Source organism: Macrobrachium nipponense, chromosome 5, assembly GCF_015104395.2.
Source record: "Macrobrachium nipponense isolate FS-2020 chromosome 5, ASM1510439v2, whole genome shotgun sequence".
In the NCBI taxonomy this organism is placed as follows: domain Eukaryota; kingdom Metazoa; phylum Arthropoda; class Malacostraca; order Decapoda; family Palaemonidae; genus Macrobrachium; species Macrobrachium nipponense.
The window spans coordinates 137,755,310-137,782,260 of NC_061107.1; the positions used below are offsets into that span (position 1 = coordinate 137,755,310).

Genomic DNA, 26,951 nt, shown 5'->3' on the forward strand with positions numbered 1-26,951 from the left:
TTCGGACTTGGATTCAGTTAGCTCGTGTGAGCGATACGGTCGCTCCAGAGCTCGGGAAGAGGCCGTACCTGGGAGGAGGAGGGGGGCGTCCCCTCGCCGCTCTCCTGCTCACAGGATCAGTCCCTCCCCAGAGCAGGAAGATTCGCCTAACAAGAGAATGATTCAGTCACTGCAGCAGCAACTTCAGGACGCTCTTGCTGCTAGAGAGGCTCTTCCGCGTCGTAGGAAGGATGAGAAGCTTCCTGTGAAGAAGTCAAGACCCGCTCTTCTCCTCGCTCGCCACTCTCTCTTCGTTCGAGTCTCCCTCTAGAGTTCGTTCTGCTCCCCAGCAGCTCTCTAGAGGAGGTGAGAAGTTCGCTTCTCGCTCTCAGGATGATATATCTCCCGCTCGCAAGTCTTCGCATGTTTCACAAGCTAGTGTGTATCGACGCTGAGCGCGCTTCTGTGCAAGTGGAGCTCGCTTCAGGGTTCCCGCCAGACGCGCACCTGTTGTGGATAAACGTGCACCAGTGAGCGGCAGCCGCTCGCTGACGGACGCTCGGCGCGCACCAGTGGAAGCCAAGCGTGCACTAGTGGACGCTCGTTGCGCGCCAGTGGACGCCAAACGTGTGTTGGTAGAAGTCGAGCGCGCACCTGTCGGCGCCAAACGTGCGGATTCGGACGCCAAGCGCGCGCTGGTAGACACCAGTCCCTCACCGATGCAAGTTCAGGTGGATGAAGGAACCCTTCATGGTCGTCAGTTTTCTTCAGAGTTTCCTCCTACTTCTCCAGTTTCTGAGGAAGGAGTTAGCGACGATTTAGTAGAAGCAGAGGAAGAACAACAAACAACTACGGTCTCATCGGACTATAAAGTTTTGATGCGTCTGCTACAGTCGGAGTTCGGAGAAACTTTTCAACCGGAAGCCCCTCGTACTCCTCCTTCTCAATTTTCTTCTTTTAAGGCAACGAAGGCATCGGGGTTCATTAAAATGAAGAAGTCGCTTTCCACGAAGCAAGCGTTCCGGAAAGTCAATGATGGATGGAGAAGAGGAAAGCGTCAGGAAAGTCCTCTTTAGCTTTACCGCCTTCAAGACTCTGCGGTAAAGGAGGCATGTGGTACGAGACAGGAGAGGACATAGGAGTTAAACTACCTCCTCTGCTCAAGGTGACTTTGGGAGCATCGTAGACGCCTCCAGAAGAGCCCTTCTGTCTTCATCAAAAGTCACGTGGACCCATAACGAGTTCGACTTTCACCTAAAAGGCCTCTTCAGGACTCTAGAGGTCTTCAACTTTCTTGACTGGTGTCTTGGAGTTTTAGATGCAAGGTCAAGGAGTTCTGATACTATTAGTCTGGGGGGAGCTGTCCAGCGTACTTTCTTGTATGGACAAGGCCGTCAGGGATGGTTCTGAGGAGTTGGCTACGCACTTTAGCTCGGGGATTCTAAGAAGAGAGCGCTCTTTTGTAACTTCACGGCCAAATCCGTCTCTCCAACGCAAAAGGCGGACTTGCTCTTCGCTCCTTTCTCAGACCATCTCTTTCCCTCCCCCGGCTATGGTTAAGGACATAGCTTCAAGCCTTCAGAAAAGGCAACGCAAGATCTTCTGGCTCAGTCTTCTAGAACCCGGCCAGCAGCTGCTTCATCTTCTGGAGCTTCGTTTGCCAAGAAATCGAAGCCCTTTCGTGCTGGACTTTCCTCGAAAGCAGCCTCCCGAGGAAGAGGCTCTTCCAGAGGAAAAACCCCTGCTCCGTCAACGAGTAGGAAGTGCGTCGGAAGTCCTTCAGACGCCGGTAGGAGCCAGGCTTCTTCGATTCGCGAGAGCCTGGGAAGAGAGAGATGCCGACCCTTGGTCGCTGGATGTCGTGAGGAAAGGGTACAGGATCCCGTTCTTGAAGTCGCCCCCGCTATCCTCAACACCAAAGGATTTGTCTCCCTCTTATCGAGGAGAGAAGCAGAAAGTGCTTTTCGATCTGCTGGAACAAATGATCGAGAAGCAAGCGGTCGATTAGAACAGGTCTTCGACCTGGAATCACCAGGGTTTTTACAACCGCCTGTTCCTGGTGCCGTAAAACATTCGGGGGTGGCGACCCGTCCTCGATGTCAGCAGTCTAAATCTCTTTATGAGTTTGCTGGGGACCATTTCCTCACTGGAGAAGTTGTTTCTCTGGGCGGAAAAGGCTCCACCTCAGACCTCTTCAATTCTTCCTAGCCAACAGTTGGAAGAACAAGCAAGATCTGGAGGCGATCTTGTGCTTAACAAGAGAGGTGAAGGATCACCTAAGTTGGTGGTCAGATCCTCGGAAGCTCGCAGAAGGGCTCTCCCTCAAACTTCGGAACCCCGACCTAGTGTTTGTTTTCCGACGCGTCGTCCACGGGTTGGGGAGCAACACTAGGAGGGAAAGAAGTGTCGGGCACCTGGAGAGGGGAACAGGTGTCCTGGCACATCAATCTGAAAGAGCTGTCAGCCATTTATCTGGCTCTCAGGTTTTTCCAGGAGAAGTATCCGGCAAAGTCGTTCAGATCAATGCGGACAACACCACAGCGCTGGCATACCTAAGAAATCAAGGGGAACTCACTCGCCTTCTCTGTTTGCCATCGCAAAGGACTCCTGTTGTGGGCAAAAGCTGCAAGAAGTCACGATCCTGACAAGGTTCGTGTCAGGAGTACAGAATGTTCGGAGGGCGGACCTTCTCAGTCGACGAGGACAGCTGTTGCCGACAGAGTGGACCCTTCATCAAGAGGTTTGCCAGTCACTGTGGAACCTGTGGGGCTGTCCACAGGTGGATGTCTTCGCAACGTCCAGGACGAGAAGACTTCAACTCTATTGCTCCCCAGTTCTGGACCCGGGAGCAGTCGCAGTAGACGCCCTACTTTGGAGTTGGTCGGGCCTAGACATATACTTTTTCCCCCTTTTTTTTCCCCCGCAAGATCCTCGGAAGTGATGAGGAAGTTTGCGGCATCGGAAGGAGCGAGGATGACTCTCATCGCCCCCTTCTGGCCGGCAGCCGACTGGTTCACAGAGGTGATGTCCTTCCTGGTAGACTTTCCGAGGACTCTACCCTTAAGGAAAGATCTACTCAGACAGCCCCACTTCGAGAGGTACCACAAAAACCTCCCCGCTCTGTCTGACTGCGTTCAGACTATCAAGAAGTTGGCCAGAGCGAGGGGTTTTTCAAGACCTGTGGCGAAGGCGATTGCCACCGCAAGGAGGCCCCTCCTCGATCGCTATGTACCAATCGAAGTGGGCCGTCTTCAGATCCTGGTGCAGGAAGAAGGGCATTTCCTCCACCACAACCTCTGTGAGCCAGATAGCTGACTTCCTTCTTCATCTGAGAGAAGAAGTGAAGTTGGCTGTTCCAACTATTAAAGGCTACAGGAGCGTGCTTTCTGTAGTCTTTAGACACAGAGGACTCGATTTGTCTAATATAGGGACATTCACGATCTCATTAGATCGTTCGAAACTAGGAAGGTAGTCCAGCCTAAAGTACCCTCGTGGAACTTGGATGTGGTACTCAAATATTTGATGTCGAGTAACTTCGAACCTGCTTCATTCAGTTTCTATCAGGAATCTGACGAAGAAAACGATCTTCCTAACCGCTCTGGCGACGGCGAAGAGGGTTAGCGAAATCAGGCCATTAGCAAGCATATCGGCTTTTCAGAAAGTAGTGCGGTGTGTTTCTTTAAGTCCCATGTTCTTAGCAAAGACGAGAATCCTTCCAACCCGTGGCCGAGGTCCTTCGAAATCAAAGGGTTGGCAGATATAGTTGGGAACGAACGTGAGAGATTCCTGTGTCCTGTCAGGGCTCTAAAGTTCTATCTGCAGAGAACTAAAGCTTGCAGAGGTTCATCGGACAATTTGTGGTGTTCAGTGAGGAAACCTGATCTTCCTATGTCGAAAAACGCCACTGGCGTTTCTTCATCAGGAATACGATTCAAGAAGCGCATAATAAGTGTAGTGACAGTGATTTAAAGCTTCTGAAAGTAAAAGCTCACGAGGTGAGAGCTATTGCTACTTCGGTAGCCTTTCACAAAAATATGGCTCTCAAAGATATTTTGAATGCCACATTTTGGAGAAGCAATTCGGTGTTCGCTTCACACTACCTGCGGGAGGTGTGAAAGTGACATACGAAAATTGCTTCTCCCTCGGACCATACATTGCTGCAGACACTGTTTTGGGGGCAGGAGGTAACACTCATCCTATCCTTTAGGGATTAGGGGGTTTTTTAATTTGTGTTTATGGTTGTGGGGTGACCGCCTGGGGCGGGTCTCCCTTCCATTAGCTTAGTTAAGTGGGATACCTTTGGTAAACTAAGCCAGGTGGTGGTATTTTTTTGTCTCGTTGCCCTCATTACTATGGTCCATGGTCTAGTCACGTCGTGGTCTCGCCCTGTTGACAGATCATCTGGAGGGCACCAGTTATTTAGGTCTCTGACCTCGCTGGCAACTCTAGTAGCACAAGCAGACTTACGTGGCAGTAATCACGAAGCCAGCTATGCTAACAGGTAAGGAATCAAGATATCAATTATCTGCACATATGTGTTTCCTAAATCCTCTATTCTGTCTCTCCCACCACCAAAGGTGGGATTCAGCTATATAATATATCCTGACAGGTAAGTTGCATGAACAAAATGATATTGTAATGATACAATTAAGTTTGTTCATACTTACCTGGCAGATATATATAATTAAGTACCTGCCGCCCACCTCCCCTCAGGAGACAGTGGAAAATAAAAATTATGAATAGAAAATGGGAATGATTCCTGATACCCGCCTCCCAGCGGCGGGATGTACTAACCACCTGACTCCCACTACGTGTGTCGTAAGTTTTAAAATTCTGTCGGTGTCGGAAATTATCAGCTATATATATATCTGCCAGGTAAAGTATGAACAAACTTAATTGTATCATTACAATATCATCCTTAAGCTAGCTTCGGACACTGTTAACGAGTCATGTCCTTATATAATGCTCCTTAGGAAAGCATTATTCCTAGTAAGTCTGGCCTCAGGAGCTAGAATATCTGAACTGTCGGCCCTTTCTAGGGAACCAGACCATATTGAGTTTCTCCCATCAGGAGAATTACTACTTTTACCAGATCGTCAATTTTTGGCTAAAAACGAAGACCCACAAGATAGGTGGGCCCCATGGAAAATTGTCCCACTTCCTCAGGACCTGTCCTTATGTCCCGTTAATTCACTAAAAGCCTATTTAAACAGAACCGCCATGAATCTTCAGGCCCCTTGTTTATTAGGGAAAATTGTAGAACCATCTCCCTAAAAGGAATCAGACAACAGATTCTATATTTTATCAAACAAGCTAACCTGGAATCAATTCCACGGGCACATGATGTCAGGGCGGTAGCTACCTCAGTTAATTATTTTCAACACATGAACTTTGACGATCTCAAAAAGTATACAGGCTGGAAATCACCGACAGTATTTAAACGCCACTACCTAAAATCCTTAGAGGCCCTTAAATGTTAATGATGCGCACATTGCTCTCAGTGATTGTGTTACCTTGCCCATTGCTCACACTCACCAGCTACCTTTTCCCACTGATGATAAGCTATTATCCTTGCAGCAACCTAGTACTACTACTGGTTTGACTCTGGAGCATGCAGTTCCTTTTGTTGCAGGAATGCTTGCCATAGTCAGTCTCTGAATGCTTGTTCTCTACTTTGTGCTGATGCTATTGGTGCTCCTAGCAATATTCAACCCTCAAGGAAGGTGAGTATAAAGGCACCTCCTCTTAATTAGCAAAGGTCACAGTGGCTCATCAAGAACTGACTGCAAAGCAGCCTCCTGTGGATTGACCTTCAATCAAGCAACCTGCTTGGACAAGGCCACATTTCTAACTGGCTTGTAGTCTTGTCATTGCAACATGGGAAGTGAGACCTTGATCAAGCACTGCTGTGTCAACAGAGGATGTTTGTGTTCCTAGATTTCATTCAAGTTAGCCTTTGACTAAGTTTTAGAGGTACAAATAGTGCATATAGGAATGCGACCAGGATCTCTTTGTATTGCATAAGTGGCTGAACTCACGCTTGCCCCAAGCCTGAGTAACTATCCTTGGGATTAGAACTTCTGGCATCTGCCAAACATGGATGTTATCCTCTAGGACTTAGAGAAATACATTAACAGGGCAAAGGTTCAAAATTTGGTGCAGATGAGTCCTAGACAACTATTTTCCTTTGCCAGGTGGTAAGTCTAGATGGTACATTAAAAATGAGCAGGTTGTTCTACACATGCCTGTCAGGTGCCAGCCACGTGCACTTACTTATTCTAGTAGGTAGCAGACTTTTGCCATTCCCAGAATAGCTAATACACTAATGCTCCCATTTGTCCTTTGACTGCAAGAGGTCCAGACTTGCCCTTTTATTTGGTCAGAGGAGATAGAAACCATCCCCAGAGATCTCCCTATGGTTGTCACAGAAGTAGATGAAACTCTGGCTTACCTGTTCTCAGATCTGCTTTCAGTGGAAGCTTATCTTGAGGAACTTTGAAACTACTATTTGGGGATAGGAGTGGACCTGTGGGTAAGTCTGACTTTGAAGCAAAGTTATCAATTGCCCTTTCTATGATAATTAGCCGCCTTGATGTCAGAACCTACCCAGCTTAGGTGGTATGCAAGGAGAAATTTTACGCCCTTGACAGGTATGATCAATGACATCATAGGGAAGTAGTATAGAGGAAGAGTATAGGGCACTTGTAACTGGCAATTCACCATCTCTGAGGCCTCAGGAGGATGGAGATCTGTCATTTAACCTCCCTGCTTAGAATTGCTGCTTGCTACCGACTTGTTTTTTGAAGAAGAGAAAACCATCAGTCTGTCACATCTGGCTATTTCAGAAGGACAATACTTTTGTGTCCTAGGTCTAAATCTAAATTTCTTTAAGGATATGCCTCCATTATTTTTAATAAGCAAGGGTTTTCAAGTTCAGGGTCCTGTGGTTTTGGTGTGGCCATAGCAGCCATCAGTTCTTAATGCATGCTTTAGTTGTCTCGATGATAGGCTCATCCTCCTCCTTAGAACTTCAAAAACACCTGTCTCCTTATCAATCTGTGTCAAAACAGCCTAACCTTTAATAGGTGTAATTCTGATATGAAATCAACAAAAGATACTATCTGGGAATGAAGTTGGTAAATTTGGTGTCTCTGGCATGACCCACAATGGAAAGAATATGAATGCTTCATGCTATCTTAAGGTAGTTTCCTAGAAGCCTCATCTTGCCTGCAGATTTGTGACAAAGCTGGCTAGGCTACTTGAACTCCATGGAAATGTAGAACCTCACAGCTAGTTCAGACTGAGATTGCTTCAGCTGAAACTGAACCAACAGTGGTCTTCCACATATCAGCCAGATGACCTTTTGTTACCATCTATGATGGTCCTAACAGACCTAGTTTAGTTGTTTGGTACGTAAAACCAATATTTCCCCATTTCCTCCCGCCACAGACTCATTATTCTTTAGAGACACCTTGATGGAAGGTTGTGACATTCATCTTACCGGACACATGATTACAAGATAATTTCCTGGAAAGGAAGGCAGTATAGCTAATTCTGCAGGCATTTGCAACCCAAAGTGATGTGTGTGATGTTGGGCAATTCCACCTCTGTGGCATATCTGAGGATTGAAGGTGATAGCAAAAATCTCTTGCAAAACAGAGTTGATGATATTCGTTGTGGGGCAAATGATCACAATATCACTCTAATCCTTAGGGAAATACAGTGTGGTAGCTGATAACTAAAGCTGATGGCACTAGGTTTTTCTGACAGAGTTGTGTTAGAACCAGTGGGAACTCCCTTATTAGTTTACCACCAGCTTCAAAACTAATACTGAGCTATGCTAAACATGGTTCCATGGGACAATCTGGAGGTGTACACATTTGCACCATTCTCCTTAATCAGGCAAGTTCCTGTGGTGTCCACAGGATCCTTATAGACCCACTTCTTCCACACCAGACTAGATTCTTGGACCTTCCTGCACATTTGGTGACCTTCCAAGAACCCTTCCACATTGATAGAAGTTCTTCCATTAACTTTGCTTTCAAATGTTTCACAGAAATATTAGGTTTTTCAGTCGTCACTTATGAAATTTTTCTTATTTACCTCCAAAGGCCCACTCATCTTGTTCTTTTCAGACTGGCAAAGATTGAAAGAAAGGATAAGCTTTTGTGCCCTGTTTAAGATCCATGAAGGTACATCTTTGCCATCAAGTTCATTAGGTACCATTTTAATGCTTGTACATCATGCTGTCATTTTTTCATTTCCCAGTTTCCATGGACTCAGTAGCCTTCTACCTTAAAGCAGTGAACAGATGTGTTCAAGCCAAGACAAATTCTTTACTCTAGACGAAGGTTAGCTCCGTAGGGGGATAGTGCCGTAAGTGTACCTCAACGGGTACACTGTAGGCATTACTAAAGGTTATTTGCAGCATTCCTTTGGCAACTAGGTGCAACGTTTCCTTTTCAATTCCTTTTACTGTATCTCCATTCATATTCTCTTTCTTCCATCTTGCTAGCCACCCTCTCCTGAACACTTGTGTCATAAGGCAATTGTGAGTTTTCTTCATGTTACACCTTCGTAACCTTTTACTCTCAGTTTTCATTTTATCACTGAATGACCTCACAGGTCACAGTGCTTGGTCTTTGGCCTAAAAACTATATTCCATTCCGTTCCATTCCATTCCATGCACTAAAGTTAGAGATAATTGTCAGCTAAGTCAGATCTATGATGAATTGATATATATCCACCTTCTCTTTCTAGCCATGAAATTTCTCCCAAAGTATTACAATATGTATTCTCTCACCGGTGCGGCGAAAGCCATTGGTGGAGTTATCAAATAGTCTGTCCTTACTATCTCTGAGTGCTGCATTTTCATTTAGTTTTATTTCCCCATTTCATCCACTCCAGATCACTACCTATGTATTCCGTAATAACTGTTATGTACCCAAGAATATATATGATCGTCTGGATTGGAATGGTATCCTTGCTTCCCTAACATAGACAATCCATCCAGGTTGTTATTTCACCAGCAGGTCAGCTGAGTCTGTCAGTACCAAACAAGTATGCATATTGTCAAACTTCAGAGCTTAGATTTGAGTATGTTAATGATATAAACCAATGTAAGAATCGGTCGGTGCAGTATGTAGTACTTCATACTTGAGATGTCTTTCCAATTAGAGATGTTTTTTACTTCCCCTATTTTTTATACATTCAACTTCCCTGCCAGATATATACTTAGCTATAGACTCCGTCGTCTCCGACAGAATTTCAAATTTCGCGGCACACGCTACCGGTAGGTCAGGTGATCTACCGCCCTGCCCTGGGTGGCAGGACTAGGAACCATTCCCGTTTTCTAATCAGAATTCTTCTGTCGCCCGGGCCATCAACATTGTTGTTGGTTCCTCTCGATTGGTTTTTCTTTTTTCACCGGCAATTGATCTTCTTGACCGACTTTTGGTGACGTATCTGGATTGTTGGATTGGCATACGCTTTTGTGGACTGTTTTGTGGACTTGATTTTGGATTTTTCTTTAAAATGTCTGACTCTGGAATGGTTGTGAGACGTTGTGTGAATGTAGGCTGTAAGGTGAGGTTGCCCAAAGCTTCGGTAGACCCTCACACTGTATGCAAGGGTTGCGGGAGTATGAATGTTCTTTTACTAATACTTGCAAGGAATGTGAGAATTTGAGTGAGAACGAATGGAAGAATCTAACTAATTATTTAAAAAAGTTAGAGAGAGAAAGAGTGAGGAAGGCTTCTTATAGAATTGTTTAAGTAGTTCGAGATCTGAAACTAATTCCTAGCTTGGGATCTTCCCCAAGGGCGGTAAGTATTGCTAACTTCTTCCTTCCATTGCAGCCCCTTCTCCTATTGCAGAACCTTTAGATTCAGCGAAAGAACTTGCGGATCTAAAAGCAGCCTTCAAGTTGATGGAAAACAAAATGGCTGCCATACAAGGTAAGGCAAGTGATTATTCAGTGGACAGTGATATGAGTGTCCCCAGTGTAGTGGAGGGGGCATCTGGTCGGCTCCGCAACGCTCCTAGGTCTAGACCTCTTCCAAGCTCACATGCCCAGAGGAGAAGGAATGTGTAAAACCGAAAGGAGGTTGTGGAGAATCCCCACCAATCAGGTGTCCCTATTCGGCGGTTTCTGTGACACCCCATACTGCAAGGATATCGCTATTGTAAAAGCGTCCTGCGTGAGTGTTTTTCGTCGTCGGGATCTTCATCTCCGACGTGATTGGAGGGATTCAGATCGATCTCGACCACTCAAGAGGAGTTGGAAGGCTCCGACGATTGATTCGAGCCCAGAAAAACTTCCCTGAGGAGTCTCCTTCGGGAGTTAAGAAGGCAAGAAGAGCCATTCTTTCAACCAGAGTGAGAAGGAGTCAGGAGGTGGAGGCTATGGACTCCTCCCCTCCTCCTTCCCCTCCTCCCGAAGAGGATAAAGAGGAGGTTACGAAGAGGTTCATGATGGCGATGCAAGAGCAGATTTCGTCTTTTGTAGGAGTTCTGTCAAAGGAGCCTCCTAGAAGGAAAGACTCTTCCTTCCGATCAAAAGATCCTCCAGACGTTATGGAGGTATCTGCCGCCAGGATCGATGCTCCTACTCGAGGTGAGGTTTCCTGTACGAACGTGGGTGAACCTATCAGACGTCTGGCACCGGCCAGGAGTGAGGAGTCACCCAGGAGGCAGGAGCCAAGAGCCAGGAGTGAGGAGTCAACCAGGAGGCAGGAGCCAAGAGCCAGGAGTGTGGAGTCATCCAGGCAGGAGGCAGGAGCCAGGAGGCAAGAGCCAGGAGGCAAGAGGCAGGAGTCAGGAGCCAAGAGGCAGGAGCCAGGAGCCAAGAGGCAGGAGTCAGGAGGCAGGAGCCAGGAGTCCGGAGTCAGGAGGCAGGAGTCTGGAGTCAGGAAGCAGGAGTCAGGAGCCAGGAGGCAGAGTCAGGAGGCAAGAGTCAAGAGCCAGGAGGCAGGAGTCGGAGACTCGTTCCTGGAATTTATGACTCTTCTCCAAATAGGAGCTCCTCTCCTTTAGATCGTAGGAGGTCTTGGAAGGAATCTCCCTCCAAACGTGAGCTTTCTCCTTCGTCTGATCGAGGTTTAGACGATTTGTCTGATGACGAACCTCCTGCAAATGAGGGACTCTCGAGTTATAAGGTCTTAGCCTCATTATTGCTACAAGAGTTTGGAGACTCTCTTAGTCCGGCAGCTCCTCCTTCTCCTCGTTCTCTCTTTTCGAGCTCGGCTACGGCAAAATCTTCAGCCTTTCTGAAAATGAAGCCTGCAATTTCGATGAAGAAGGCACTCCATTCTTTAGATTCTTGGATGGACAAGAAGAAAGAGTTGGGGAAGACGGTATTCTGCATGCCTCCTTCCAAACTACATGGAAAGAGAGGTATTTGGTATGGGACAGGAGAGACTATGGGTCTTTCTCTGCCTGCCTCGGCAGATGTGGACGTTTTCAATTTAGTGGAGGCCTCTAGACGTCACTCCTTAGGATTTCGGTCAGATCGACGTGGAGCACTTCGAGTTGAACCACTTTCTAAAGGGACTTTTTGTCACTTTAGAGGTGTTCAACTTTCTGGATTTGGTCTCTCGGAGTTCTGGCCAACAAATCTAAAGATCCGGAGTTTCTTAAAAACCCAGAGATTCTCCATAGCGTCCTGTCTTGCATGGACAAGGCAGTACAGGACGGTTCGGGAGAAGTGGCTTCCCTTTTTGGTGCTGGTCTCCTGAAGAAGAGATCAGTATATGGATCCCTATTATCAAAAGGGGTTTCTCCGAGCCAGAGGACTGCTTTATTGTTTGCCCCTCTATCGGATCATCTGTTTCCTTCTCAGTTAGTGAAGGATATATCTCGCTCGCTAACTGAGAAGGCGACACAGGACCTACTAACACAAACGTCCAAGAAAGGACGCCCTGTAGTGTCGGCGATTAGAAGGACTCTCGTCCTCCTCAGCAGCCCTTTCGTGGAGGTGCAGCGGCTCGTCCCCCTGCCAGAAAGAAGAGCTCTGACAGAGAGGAAGGTCTTCCTTTAGACCTTTTAAGAAAACCAAATGACTTGTTGCTCCTCCAAGCACAGTGGGCGCCAGACTCCTGAACTTTGCAGGAGTATGGGCAAAAGGGGAGCCGACCCTTGGTCAGTGTCGGTCCTAAAGAAGGGATATGTAATCCCCTTCGAGGACAGCCCTCCCCGCCCTAACATCTACGCCTCGGGAACTGTCAGCGAGGTACAGAGACCCTGTAATGAGAAAGACTCTCCTTCAAATGGTGGAACAAATGTGGGAAAAGGAGGGCCATCGAACTTGTGCAGGATCCACACTCCCCGGGATTTTTACAATCGCCTTTTTCTAGTACCAAAGGCATCGGGGGGGTGGAGACCAGTTCTGGACGTAAGCGCTCTGAATCGCTTGTTCAGAAAAAGAAGTTTCGCATGGAAACGTCCGCTTCAGTAATGTCGGCTCTTCGTCAAAGGAGATTGGATGGTCTCTCTGGACTTGCAAGATGCATATTTCCACGTTCCCATTCACCATTTGTCAAAGAAATATCTTCGTTTTGTAATAGGAGACAAGATTTTTCAATTCAGGGCTCTGTGCTTCGGTCTGTCTACAGCTCCGCAAGTATTCACCAACCTGATGGCGAATGTGGCAAGATGGCTTCACCTAGAGGGAATAAACATCCCTCTACTTGGACGACTGGCTGATCAGGGCCAAGTCGGAGATTCAGTGCTTGGAGGACTTATCAGTAACAAGAACATGATAGAATCGCTGGGATTACTCGTCAACCTCGAGAAGTCGCAGCTGATCCCCAGCCAGAGCTTGGTCTATCTGGGGATTCAGATGGATTCTCGGGGTTTTCGAGTATTTCCTTCGCGAGAAAGAATCACTCGAGGTTTGTCGAAAATCTCGCTTCTTAGAGAGAAGAAAGCAGTTCAGCGAGGGATTATCTGAGCCTTTTAGGGACCCTGTCCTCACTAGAAAAGTTCTTCTCTCTGGGGAGGCTTCACCTTCGCCCTCTTCAGTTTTTCCTGAAAGGGTGTGGAGTTGGAAGACGGGACAACTCTCGGACATCTTCCCGCTTCCACAAGAGGTAAAAGATCATTTGAAGTGGTGGATCCTTCCTCTTCAAAAGAACGAAGGCGTATCGCTTGCCCTGCAGAACCCAGACCAAGTGTTTATATTCCGACGCTTCGGAGTCGGGATGGGAGACGACGCTAGGAGCAAGGGAGGTGTCAGGCACCTGGACAAAGGAACAGGTGTCCTGGCACATCAATTGCAAGGAACTAGTGGCCATACACCTAGCCTTAAAGTTCTTCGAAGAGATAGTCAGAGGCGGGTGATACAGATAAACTCGGACAACACCACGGCTCTAGCTTACATACGCAAGCAAGGAGGCACGCACTCTTTCTCCCTCTTTCAGTTAACAAGACACCTGTTAACCTGGACAGAAGAAAGAGGCATAACTCTCCTCACAAGATTTGTTCAAGGGATAAAGAATATGAGAGCGGACAGACTGAGCAGGAGGAATCAGGTCCTTCCCACAGAATGGACTCTACACGAAGAAGTGTGTCGAAGTCTTTGGTCCCTGTGGGGGAGACCTCACGTAGACCTGTTTGCGACGTTCCTCTCCAAAAGAATAGAGATCTTTTGCTCTCTAGTGGAAGATCCGAGAGCCTTCGCAATAGACGCGTTTCTCCTGGATTGGTCGGGTGTGGACGCATACGCCTTTCCCCGTTCAAGATCCTGGGGGAAGTGCTCAGGAAGTTCGTAGCTTCGAAGAACACGAAGTTGACACTAATAGCCCCATTTTGGCCGGCCCAGGAATGGTTCATGGAGGTACTGGAGTGGATAGTGGACTTCCCCAGATCTCTTCCAAACAGACCAGATCTACTCAGACAACCCCACTTCGAGAGGTTTCATCACAACCTCCCAGGTCTCGCTCTGACTGCCTTTCGACTATCGAAAGACTTGTCAGAGCGAGGGGCTTTTCCTCGCAAGCTGCGGGCTCTATCGCTAGAGCCCGCAGAGCTTCGACGAGAAGAGTATACCAATCGAAGTGGGAAGTCTTTAGGAGGTGGTGTAAGAGTCAGAAGCTGTCCTCCTCCAGTACCTCTATAGTGAATATTGCCGATTTCCTCCTCTTTCTGAGAGAGGAATCACACCTATCTGTCTCAACAATAAAGGGATACAGAAGCATGCTGTCTTCAGTATTTAGAAAGCGAGGGCTAGATATTGCAGACAACAAACATCTACACGATCTAATTATACCCTTTCAAACTTCAAAAGCAGCAACTCTAGAACACCTAGTTGGAATCTGCACGTGGTCCTGACATTCCTTTCATCGGATAAATTCGAGCCTTTACATCTGGCTTCCTTCCGCGACGTCACTAGGAAATGCTTATTCCTGTTGTCTCTCGCTACAGCCAAGAGACGAGCGAATACACGCTCTAGATTCCACAGTGGGGTTCAAAGGAGATGCTGCCATCTGTTCGTTCCAGACAATGTTTCTGGCGAAGAACGAAAACCCGTCAAAACCTTGGCCCAGAAGCTTTGAAGTAAAAGGTATATCTAACCTCGTAGGCAGAGAGATAGAGAGATCTCTCTGTCCAGTGAGAGCTCTTAAATTTTATTTAGAGAGGAAGAGACGATGGGAGCTTGTCAACAAGGTCTTTGGTGTGCGGTGAAGAACCCCAAAAGACTCATGTCCAAGAACGCCTTGGCTTTTCTTTGTGAGAAGCGTAATTACGGACGCACAGAACTGCTCGGAGGAATCCTTCGGTCTTCTAAAGGTCAAGACCCATGAGGTGAGAGCAGTAGCAACGTCCTTGGCGTTCCAAAAGAATATCTCTCTTAAAAATATCATTGAGACGACGTATTGGAGGTGCAACTCAGTGTTTGCATCTCATTATCTGAAGGATGTGAGAGTGACCTATGAGAAGTGCTTCTCTCTAGGTCCATTTGTATCAGCAGATACAGTGCTGGGTCTTGGAGCAAAGACTGATCCTTAAATATTGTGTTTTATCGTACATAAACCCTCTTGTCAGATATGTGCTTGGTTTTCTATTAGCAAGCTCACTGATGTCGCACGGGAGCATAGTGTCATTGCTGGTAGGGGATCAAGGGTATGTATGGCTAGTAGGGGAGTACAAAATTTTTTTTTGTATATTTTGTAAAAATGAAAGTGTAATTATGTTTCGAGTTTTTGGTTGTTTGTAAGGAGTTCGGGGATAACTCCTTGCAATCTTAGAACTAACATGGAACAGGGATGTTAGGATCAGGTGATCAGGATCGGTGTTGTGCTCCTTGAACAAGGTGTATTGTCATGTTAGTGGAATAGCACCCAATGACAAAGGCCTTTAGGCTCTGCCGAGTAAGTGGATAAGACCCCATTGGCAGACCCACAAGAACTCTTAGCCATAGATCAATATCTCACTGAGGCTCTTGAGGCTAAGCAGACTCCAAGGCAGTAGCCGCGAAGTCTTCAGCCTAATAAGGTAGGAACCAAGGATTATTAATACCTACAACATATGTTGTTTACCTGTCTATTTCAGTAGTTAGCTGTCTCTTACCCACCACCAATGGGTGCTAATCAGCTAGTATATATCTGGCAGGGAAGTTGAATGTATAAAAATGATATTGTCATGTTAGCAATAAGTTTTATACATACTTACCTGACAGATATATACGATTAATGGCCCACCCAGCCTCCCCGCAGGAGACAGGTGGAAGAGAAGAATTCTGATTAGAAAACGGGAATGGTTCCTAGTCCTGCCACCCAGGGCAGGGCGGTAGATCACCTGACCTACCGGTAGCGTGTGCCGCGAAATTTGAAATTCTGTCAGAGACGACGGAGTCTATAGCTAAGTATATATCTGTCAGGTAAGTATGTATAAAACTTTATTGTAACATGACAATATCATTTTTCCATGAACTAGGTGCTGCCCTCTAATCTGTTTTAAGGTGAATTTTGTTTTGTAAAAATAAACTATTTCCTTTTACTAAGGTTTCAGCATTCATCATCATAAATATTTTTAACATCAGCCTTTCCTTATGAGATTATTAAACACAAAATAAATTCTTACTGCTCTTTCTTTGCCTTGAACTCTTTCTACCCGACTACTGTCAGGCCAAGGAGAGCAAAAGCTTTGTGGTAAATTTTCATTGGTTGCTTAATGAAGTATTTTGTTGGTACATGCATCTGTGGTATTATTACTGATATAATAAATAGTTTGACCAGACCATTGAGTGAAATATCTACCAATCAAAATTTGGTGTTTTCATATATGTAACTTATCAAGTAATTACATAGCTATACTTTTCCACTCGAGTGGCAGCTTAAATTTTGATATATGGTAGCGTTTCTATGATGTTGGGCTCAAGTTCCTCCACCATTAAGTATTGTAGGGAGGGCTGTAAAACCTGGTCAATCTATGAGTCTCAAGTGCATTCAAAGGATCGTACTACTTGTGATGAATGTATGGATTGGGACGAAAGGCAGTAGAAGGTATTAAAATTTCATTTAGAGAAGGTATTTAGAGATAGGAAAAGGAAGGCATTTTCTATAGAGTCAAGATTAGGGCTTGTAGTCTAGAACCTGCTCTTAAACTGAGTGTAGATGATTGAGCCATTCCTGCTTTCCTTGCCTTAGCATTGTCTCCCATCCTTAGTCCTGCTAATATTGTACCATCCACTCATGTGCCTAGCTCCCATGCTCCTGACCCCAATCCCATCACCGGTCTCGAGTGTAAGTTTGACCATGTGGTCAACACAGTGACTGATTTAGTAGCATCAGTGAAAGTCCTTATGAATAAAGTACATAGTGTTGTGCCAGTGCTAGTGGAGGAGGTGGCTGTCTGTCCCACTGGCTCTCCCAGACGGAGGTCCCTGTCACACTTCCCTGAACCTGGGAGAAGACATATTGTAGGTCCAAAGAAGGTCATTGGGGTTTGCCCACAGCCAGTCACCCCCTCAGTAGAACCTGTCGCTCATGGTTTGCGTAGTGGAGTGTCCTCAAACTGCTATTGGGAAGATGTACCCCTCTGTTAGTGTCCCACCAGTTGCCTTTGGACTCAGAGTTGTTCAGCCCCAACAAGAGGTATCATAGGAATTTTCCCAGCGAGTCCTGTCCCCTGAAGAGATGTTGTGGCAATGAGATGTTTCCTATTCGATCTAAGTGGACTAGAGATCCTTCTCTCAGTCCTCATCCAGGTTGCAGATTACCTTTCACACAAGTGTTCTTATTCAGAGCACCAGTATTTGGTGCCCAAGAGCCCCTCAAGCAAGGAAGGCTCCTCATCGTCGTCTAGGTGCCCACTCGAGCGCCTGGTGTACTCGCACGAGTGACATACAAGTCACAGTCTTTTAGCACATAGCATCAACTCCTGAGGGCCTGCTGCCAGCCTTTGCATGCCCGGCATTAGTTACTGAGTTTGGTGCCAGCTGAGCACCCATCCACCCCTAGTTTCTCCTGCGCCCATAGTGGGGAGATTCCTCTTTTGCACACATCAAGCAGCAGTTAATGGATGTTCTGGTTTTTATCCATAAAGCGTCCAGCTGGGACTAAACTTTCCAAGGATGTACTCTTGTCACCAATCTCAAGTTTGTTGAGAGGACATAGTCCCAAGAAACCAGCTCTGCTGCATATGCCTCTCTTTGAGATCATTTTTAGCGACTTTTCCATCTCATTTTCCATTTTCAGCCAACCCCAGTTTAGCCTGCCTCTGCTTTCCTGATGAGGCACCAAATAGATCCTAGCTCTCGCCTTCCCAAGATGGTCCTTTTTTTCCTCTTCAAGGAAAGGAGGTGGAAGATTGGCTCACATTGAAAAAGGAGCAAGTGAAGGCCGCCTTTGCCTTTCCACCATTGAGATTGACAACCAGGAGGTACCTGTCTTATGCAACAGGAAAAGTCCCATCCTTGGAAGGTGGTACCTCTTCCCAAGGTAACCTCTCAGTTCTGATTTACTCACCATGCTATTCTGCTGTCTTGTCAGCGAAAGTAATGTTCGCCCCCTCGGAATTAGACCACCTGCTGAAGATTGTCTTCAAGTTATTTGAAGTTTTCAGCCTCCTCAATTGGACAGTCGGGGCTCCCGCTAAGAAGATTGAGGATGGTCAAGCCATAAGAGATTGCTCCTTGGAGTTTGCAGCCCTTTTTGCTCTAGGAGTGCTGAAGAAGTGAGAGACGTTTTGCTCTTTCATCTCCAAAGGAGTGACTTCTGTTCGGAAGTCGGCATTACTTTATTGTCCCTTAGGTCAGCAGTATCTGTTTCCTCAGTCTACAGTCAAGGAAGTTGCAACCGACTTACAGAAAAAGTCAACACAAGACCTATTGGCTCAGTTGTTGAAGTGCACCAAAGAACCCTCATCTTTCAGCTACTAAAATTTCTCTCCTCGAATTTCAAATTTAAGCTGCTGCAAGTAGTGGAAAAGTATAGCTATGTAATTACCTGGTAAGTACATACGTATATGTAAATGAAACTTAATTTTGTATATGAGACTTACCCAGTAATTATATACGTAGCCATTAGTGGAAACTAATAGCTATATAATTGCTGGATAAGTATATAAAAATCTTATTTTATTATAAAAATATCACTTTTGTATATGAGACTTACCCAGTAGTACGTAATTATATAGCTATTAGTTTCCACTAATAGCTATATAATTACTTGGTAAGTATATACAAAACCTTATTTTATTAAGTTAATTTTATCATAAAAGTAATTATTTTTGAGGTAAAACTTACCTTCTATCATAGCTTTATCTACAGCTAATGATATAGAGTAAGTACATACCCAAAAAATTTATTTAATCATAGAAATCATTATACTGTACAGCAATCCTTTGGAGTGAGATGCTGCCTATTTTGGCACTTTAAACTTTACAAAAGCATTGTCCCTGTTTTATTACTGGAAAAGACATTGTCTCCATTTTGTAATTTTAAATATGACTATATTTTCTTTTAAAGTGAATTATTCAAGATTTTTAATGCACTGTAATCAAGAATATTTGCTGATTCATGTTACTAAGATTTATATTATAATTGTATTTTTAGTTTTTCTTGCTTGATTAGTGAATTGCACTCATTAATACAGAATTTTGAAATTAGTACTTTATTATTAGAGTTTTCGTATGGTATATGTCACATACATAATTTTACCTCTGGAATTACATATATTTGTTTTTAGTAGAAATGGAAGATATTATCAAGGATGATATCCTGCATAAAGAACGCAGAGTAAGAGATGCAACAGTCACCGTTCACATCATGGGAAGTCGCCCTCATGAAGAATTAATCGCAGAGATCCTTTCTGTACAGCATAAATATGAAAAGTTCCCACAACTGAAACAGTCTACTTACCATCATCACCAGTGTATCAGAGGTGGACCTCCCTCCAAAAAGAGCAGCAAACATATTGGCTGCAAGGCATACATTACCTTTAAGGTGCATACAAATTTAATGCTATAGTACTGTACAGTATGTACATTTTCACTTTAGTTTGAAAATGTAATGCTACTAACCTTCTTTTCATTGTCACCCTAATTGTGAATTTCAGTTTTTGTATGGTGTGAAAAAGATACATTCTATTGGCAAGAATTGCTCTTAAATAAAAAGTAATTTGAAAGCCTTTTTTGGTAAACGCAACAAAGCATGCAAATTTAATCTGTGAACCCCAAGATATGGGTGCAGTGGGCAGTTTTGAGGAATGAGTTAGTGTCATTAAAGAGTTCTTATTGCATGACATGGTGCACTTGCAAAAAATTTCTTTCAGAAATTGACTCATCCAATGGGAGGCAATATTTTGGTAGTAACTGAAAAGGATGTACATACTGGTCATGATCCAAATAGTCCTGAGGAGAGCATTTATCATACTACACCAAAGAAGAGGAAACTACAAGAGGTTAGTTACACTTGCCATTGATAACTTCCACACTTTGTATTATATGAAGGCTATTGATCTTGAGGATGAAATCCAAAACTTAGAGGAAGCGAGGGAAATGGCTCGGGATAGAGACAGATGGAGAGAAACTGTATCAGCCTTATGCCATGGCCAGTGGCGGGAAGATAAATCTAAATCTAAATCTATTGTATACTATTTAGAGCACAAGTTTTTGTACAGTGTACAAATATCTCTATTTATTTGGGATGAATCTTACCTACTGTTAAACATAGTTATATCTTCTCATCAGCAACCAAATCAGTACTCGGGTAAAACAAAATCTCTTGACTGACTTGGATAACTGTCTAATTCATGTGTTCTCCACCAAGTGTCTTTTGAGTGCTATAGCTCGTCAGAATTCTTCATGCCACAGCTATGGCTTGTTATTGGTAGTTCACTTGTTTGGCTGTTGTTTTCACTGTATTGTTAATCATGCCTTTGTTCTTTAGGTCTTCCATGGGAAGCAAAGAATCACGCTCTGTAGAGGTTACTGTGTTAGCAGTATGTTCAGTTTTGAATTAGTCACACTGTGCCACCTGGAGGCGGAGAGGTGTAGAGTGTGATCATGGAAACAGAATTAGGAATATAGGGATTAGTCAAAGGAATTTATACTCTAGTTTATTAGACATAAGTAAAGGAAGCAGACAGATTGAGAAGTAATATTCAAGGCAGGAATTAATCTGCCTTGTTTCCATTCAGTCTCCAACTCTTTATTCGCGTACTTCTTCATTAGACCAGAGGTGACTACTACAGATCTGCATGTCATGGTAGTCGCTTCATAGTGAAGAAACATATTTTAAAGGAAAGGAAAATTTATCTCTTTCGAGTAGGTTTGCAGCAAGGAGGTATTCCCGCACGTGTTTGGGGTGTCAGTTCTCATAATTGTTCAAGAATACAGTGTTCCCCAATATTCGTGGGGGGATGGGTACAACACATACCCATGAATAGCTTGAGCCTGCGAATAGTTAGAACTCCCCTCTAAAAAAGGGATTTTGACAAAGGAAAAATCTATTTCTGGGGGAGGACCTGTGTCGCCCGGTGAAAAGTCCCTGTAGCTCACTTTTCTAAGTATAAATAGATCCTAAATATACCAGAGAAAAAAAGCTAGCATGGTATGCTGAAGTTACTACCTTCAGCTCGAACACCCCAAGGGCGTGGGTATAGCACTAGGGCAAGTGGAAGCCACTACCAACAGGTCTTCTTGCCAATGAGAGGATTCCTTTCCAAAATCCCTCCTACGGCGAGAGCTGTCCCAAAGGTTACTCCCCTCACCTTCCGCTCGCTCTCGCTACTACTACTACTACCCGACCGCCATCTTCGTTCCTGGAATAGTCACCCAAGCTTGGACTGGCTAAGGGTGGGGAAAGAAGAAGGGATGGGTTCACCGGGCAACACAGGTCTTCCCCCAGAAATAGATTTTTCCTTTGTCAAAATCCCTTTTCTGGGTTCGACCTGTGTCTGCCGGTGAAAAAGTATCAGAGAATTGCCATCCAAACTTAATAGATACCAAACAAGTATATAAAAAGGGGATAATGAAACCTTAGGTTCACTTAAAACTAATAATAATAAAACAATCTAACAATTGGTATCTGAAGCAATATACAATAGAGTATGTACAGACATGTCAGTAAAACCAATATGGTCTCAATGCTATGTGCAAGTTCCAGTGACGGGATGGCAAACAAACCAGCCCGGCCCGGAAGAGAGAGGGTCGGCAGGGAATATGAGCCAGGCAGGTAGGAAGGAGAGAGTATTTAAGGGAAAAGGGACTGACAAAAAGGGCTAAGGGAAGGAGTTGATAAGACTCGGTCATTCAGGAGAGACTATGCTCCCTGCAGCCAATGTTGAGAATTTAAGGGCCTCTAAGTTCTTGAGATAGTGGCATTTAAATTCTGCTGGAGATTTCCAACCCGTATATTTCTTCAGGTCTTCAAAATTCATATCGTGAAAATAGTTAATGGTGGTAGCCACTGCTCGGATGTCATGGACGTGTGGGACTGAATCCGGGTTGGCCTGTATAATATAGTAGAGTATTTGTTGTCTAATACCTTTAAGAGAAATCGTACCACCTTTCTCTCTAACAAAAAGGGGCCCTGAAGATTTTTTGGATGTCCTGGCCAGATAGGATTTAAGAGTAACTACAGGACACAATGATGCGTCCTGTGTCAGAGGAATAATCTTCCATGGAGCCCATCTGTCTTGTGGGTCCTTATTCTTAGCCAAGAACTTCCGATTTGGGATAGTAATACTTCACCCAACGGGAGGAATTCAACATGGTCTGGATTTCTAGAGAGAGCCAAGAGTTCAGATATTCTGGCACCTGAAGCCAGGCCCATTAAGAATAAGGTCTTTCTGAGAAGGGTTATATATGAGCATGACTCATTATCCGTGTCTGAAGCTAATATAAGTACATCATTCACCAACCAGGAGACTGTATGGGGGCGGTCTATTGGTCTCAGACGGGCACATGCTCTTGGAATCGAGGAGAAGTATGAATCTGACAAGTTAATATTAAAGCCAAGCTGAAAAATCTTTCTTAAGGCCGATTTGATTGTAGTAATGGTACTAGCGGCTAGGCCTTTCTCAAGAGTTCTAAAGAACAAAATTGCCAGATTTGTAGTCATATTTTGAGCATCTGAATTTTTAGAAAAAATGGCCAGTCTTCACTGCTGAATCATACTGCCTGAGTGTTGATTCTCTTTTATCTGATTCTATGAACAAGATGTTTAGTGGATCAATACTAGTGTCCTTTTGGGCCGCCAACTTCATGAAGTCCATAAAGTAAGGGCACTGAGAATTCTTGAGGAAGCTGACCCAGTCTGAGTTTGTACTACCTGTGTCAGTTCTGGACGGGGGATCCGTTTGGGCCGGAGATTCAGTTCTAGAAGGGGTGGAAACCAGTTGCTCTTTGGCCAGCTGGGTGCCACCAATGCTACCTGTCCCATGAAAAATCTTAGCTTGTGCAGGTGGGACCTGATTGCAAATCCAACGGAACGACTACATGTCCAGGGACCACTCCAACTCTAACGGAGTCGTCCTGGAAAGTGAGTCTGCGATGACATTTCTTACTCTTGCCAGGTGGGGGGCTGACAGGTGCCAATGATTTTTCGTTGCTAATGGAAAATCGCAATCATTATGTGAATTATTTTGCTTGACCTGGAGCCTCCTCTGTTTATGGAGTGGACTACTACTAAGCTGTCCAAGACTAATCTTATATGAGTGTTTCTGGCTGGAGAGTCAAGAAAATGGCCATCGCTTCTAGAATATTGATGTGGAACTGGCGGAATATCTCCGACCACGTTCCCTGGACTTTCTTGTGTTGTGAATAGCCTCCCCAACCGCTCCGAGATGCATCCGTGTGGATAGTTAGAGACGGCGGAGGGAATTGTAGTGGTACTGATTTGGCCAGGTTCCGGCGTTCCGTCCATGGATGGAGCCTTTTTGTTAAAATAGATGGAATTATAGAGATCTTGTCCCTGAGTTTGACACTGGCTCTCTTTCTCCAGACTCGATTGATACCCTTCAGTCTGGCTTTCAATAGGAGATCTGTTACCGACGCAAACTGTAGCGAACCTAGGATTCTCTCTTGGGTACGACGAGAAGCCTTTTTGTTCTTTAGGAACTGTCTCGTAGCCTTCGCTATCTCTCTGACCTTCTTGGATGGAAGGGATAGTTTGTGCTTGTTTAGGTCCCATTGGATTCCCAACCATTGAAACCGGGAAGCGGGAACTAGCCGAGATTTTTCCATGTTTATCTGGAAACCCAGAAATTCCAAGAATTTTTTAACCTTGGCTGTTGCCTTGAGACACTCGCTGGCTGCCCAAATGAGCCAGTCATCTAGATAGGCTATAGGCTACTAATATTATCCCTTGAGCTCTTAGCTCTTGAACTATTGTCTCCTAATTTGGTGAATAACCTGGGCGCAATGTTGAGCCTGAACGGCATGACTGAATGAGTAAGCTTGTTTTCCTAGTTTGAAGCCTAGGTGCGGAGAGAAGTTCCTTGATATCGGAACATGATTGTAAGCGTCTGTAAGATCTACAGAGGTGGTGACGACCCCACGGGGAAGTAAGGTCCGCACCTGTGGGACGATCAACGTGCGAAATCTGTCGCATTGAATGTAATAGTTGAGACGGGAAAAGTCCAGAATCACTCTCCTTTTGTTCAAGTCCTTTTTTGGGACACTGAACAGACGTCCTTGAAACTTTAGGCGTTTTACTTCCTTTATAGCCTTCTTTTGGAGGAGATCTTTGGCATAGTCTAGAAGGTCCGTCGTTGGAGTCTGGTGAAAACTGATCGGTGGAGGGGGCCCTTTCTCCCATTTCCACCCTAGACCTTTGGAGACTATACTGTGGGCCCATGGACTGAAGGTCTAATGGTCCCGGAAGAGATATAATCTCCCTCCCACCTGCGGGCTCTCACTGGTTGGCTGCAGGTCTGCTTCTTCTTCTACCTCCTCCGAAGTCTCTACCTCTTGCTCCGCCACCGCCACGCAGCCAGGCGCCACCTCTGGCTCTGCTACTTCCGGCATGCCTATTGTAGCCGTGAAATGCGCCTCGCGACCCATAGGAGGGGTTGAAGGCTGGGGAGGTTACTATGGCTGTTGAGGCTGAAGGCTGCTGAGCCGGTGTAGTTTGTACCAGAACAAGCTCCTGCTGCGGTTGATCCTTAGATGTCGAAGACTTACCGACCTGAGAGACGGGACCGCTTGCACTATCGCCTGAGGATGAGAGGTCCGGTAGGGATGGAGCTTCCTTGGCCTCTTCCTAGGTCTGGATTGGGGTCCTGGGCCATCAAACTTCCTTTTGAAAGGAAGTCCCCAACGGACCCGAAGACTCTGGTCAGCTCTGGCTGCCTCATGAAAGACATTGTTAACTTCGTCTTTCAGGAATAGATTTTCTCCCCATATTGAGGAATTTATGAGTCTGTTAGGCTCGTGCCTTATAGAGGCACTTGCCAGGACGTACTTTCTGCAGGCTTGTCTCGCCATAATGAAATCGTGCAGGTCCATTTGGAAAGTCTGCAACAGGGCTTTTGTGAGGACCCGGAACAACTGTTCTTCAGTGTAGGATGACGCGACCAACTCTGCCGCAGTGACTGAGTTGATCGACCTTCCTGATCTGGTTCTTGCCTCGAATTCCTCTTTGACCAAGTGGTCCGGAATTCTAGGTAGCTTCTCTGCCAACAGGGTGGGGGCGCAATCCGGGTCGAGTTTACCTGCCGTAAACGTAGCCGGAGGGTCATCCCAGAACTCTACATCTGCAGGGAAGAGTAGAGAGGTAGCCTCTATCTCCTTTAGAGCTGGTAAGGGTTTATCCTCCGCTGCAGCTTGCATGGTTAGTTCCGCCACTTTGGTTGTACAGGGTGACGGAACTCCTTCTGGGGTCACAAACATAGTGAAGCTACCTTTATGGGGCGTCAGTTTGGTGTTAACGCATCCCCATTCAGAAAGGGTGCGAACCCATACAGCTTGAGCTTGGTCCCTAGGGAAGATCACTGTCTCCTTCGGGACCTTATATACTCTGACTAGCGCATGTTCCGCTAGCCTGACGAGTCCGGGGATTGGGAATTGGAGACCCTCCGTGAAGAACTCAAAGTCCTCCACCGGGCGGGTTCCGCACCCTTCGATCGTCAACTTCCCATCTGAGAATGGGGCATGTAATGCTTGTCGCCACGGGCTGTTATTCTCAAATGGCGGCAGCTTAGACGTATCCCGAACTGTCATGGTCAGAGCCGTGGTTCCGGGTTGTCGGAATCCGGTTATCATTTCCTCCAGGGGTCTGATCCTCTTGGTCAGGGACATTATTGTCTGGCCGGAGGTATCCGTGCCCAAGGCGAATCGTATCGACTCAAGCCTCTCATCAACTAATTCCCTAACCTTCAACATTAGAAGGTTAGCGAATGCCTCCTGATTAAATCCGGACTCCGTTGTCTTAGATTTGGAGGACTTGGCTCTCGACCCCTCAGGAGGGGGAGAAGCTTTAACGGCAGGCGACTTAGTAGCAGAGGTCGACGGCCTTGGGGCCGAAGACAACTTAGTCACTGCTGCCGGAGCCGGTTTAGATCCCTTTGGAAGGGATCTCGGTTTTACTGTTTTAATCTTGGGAATGACCGAAACCGATCTTTCCCAAACAGGGGTGGACTTAGAGAAGCCTCGGAAGGAAGAGGAAGAAGGAGGAGTAGGACTTAAGAGACTACCTGCCTCACTCACCCTTGTCCCATGCTGGAGGGACAAGGTAGCTTTCTCATCAAGGTAGCTTTCTCATCAGAAATAATCACTACCATGTCGTAGCAGACGGTACACGTGTTGGGATGCCGGACCATGTAGCCCTCAAGTTGCACGGTGCAGTTGGAATGCGACCGACAGACTACATGGCCGCAGGACTTGAAAAGGGTAGCCTGGCACCCTTCAGAATGAATAAAAGAAAACTGGATGTTTTCGCCAGCTCCGGATTCCGTCCTCCAGAAGGTAGAGGTCAGCTCAGTGTATGGGGTCTGGGACACACCGGACCGGAGAGAAGGAAAGTCCAATCTCTAGTCCGGTCGAACTGAATCAGAAGGCTACGAATTGTCGTAGTCGTATAGTACTTAAACCATCTACCGTCCCCACCGGAGTAGTGAACGAAACGAGAACAGAAACTGAGCTGCAGAAACTTAGTATAATAACTCCAGTGGCGAGTGTGATGGTAAGTCACACTACGTCGGAACCTTAAAGGTCCGGAGATATCTAAAGAGTTTTAATATTTATCTGGTAACCAGGAGTAATCCCTAAAGAGCTTAACCTACTCAGAGTCTCATAATCTCGTTGCCATAAGCAATGCCGGCGGAACGGGGCTGAAACAAGCGGAACAGGAGAAGGTAAATCCTATACCTGAGCCTGAAAGCATTGAGGGGGGGGAGCGCAACTCCCAGCCGATCCATTTCTCCTTGAGTGAGACGGCAGAGACAACGGGGAGAAGAGACAACTGAGCGGCGGAGCAGTATAAATGTACAATCCGGTGCGCTGCCCGCCGGCTGGTGTGATAGCTAGAC

General features: G+C 45.7%; 1 protein-coding gene across 1 annotated transcript in view; it reads left to right on the forward strand.

The window, feature by feature from the left end:
- LOC135215663 (uncharacterized) overlaps positions 1-26,951 on the forward strand; it is a 50,555-nt gene that overhangs the window by 14,830 nt on the left and 8,774 nt on the right. The window contains exons 3-4 of the mRNA XM_064250607.1: positions 19,170-19,423; positions 19,752-19,880. Of these exons, the coding sequence (XP_064106677.1) occupies positions 19,170-19,423; positions 19,752-19,880 (383 nt within the window). The remainder of the gene's footprint in view (positions 1-19,169; positions 19,424-19,751; positions 19,881-26,951) is intronic.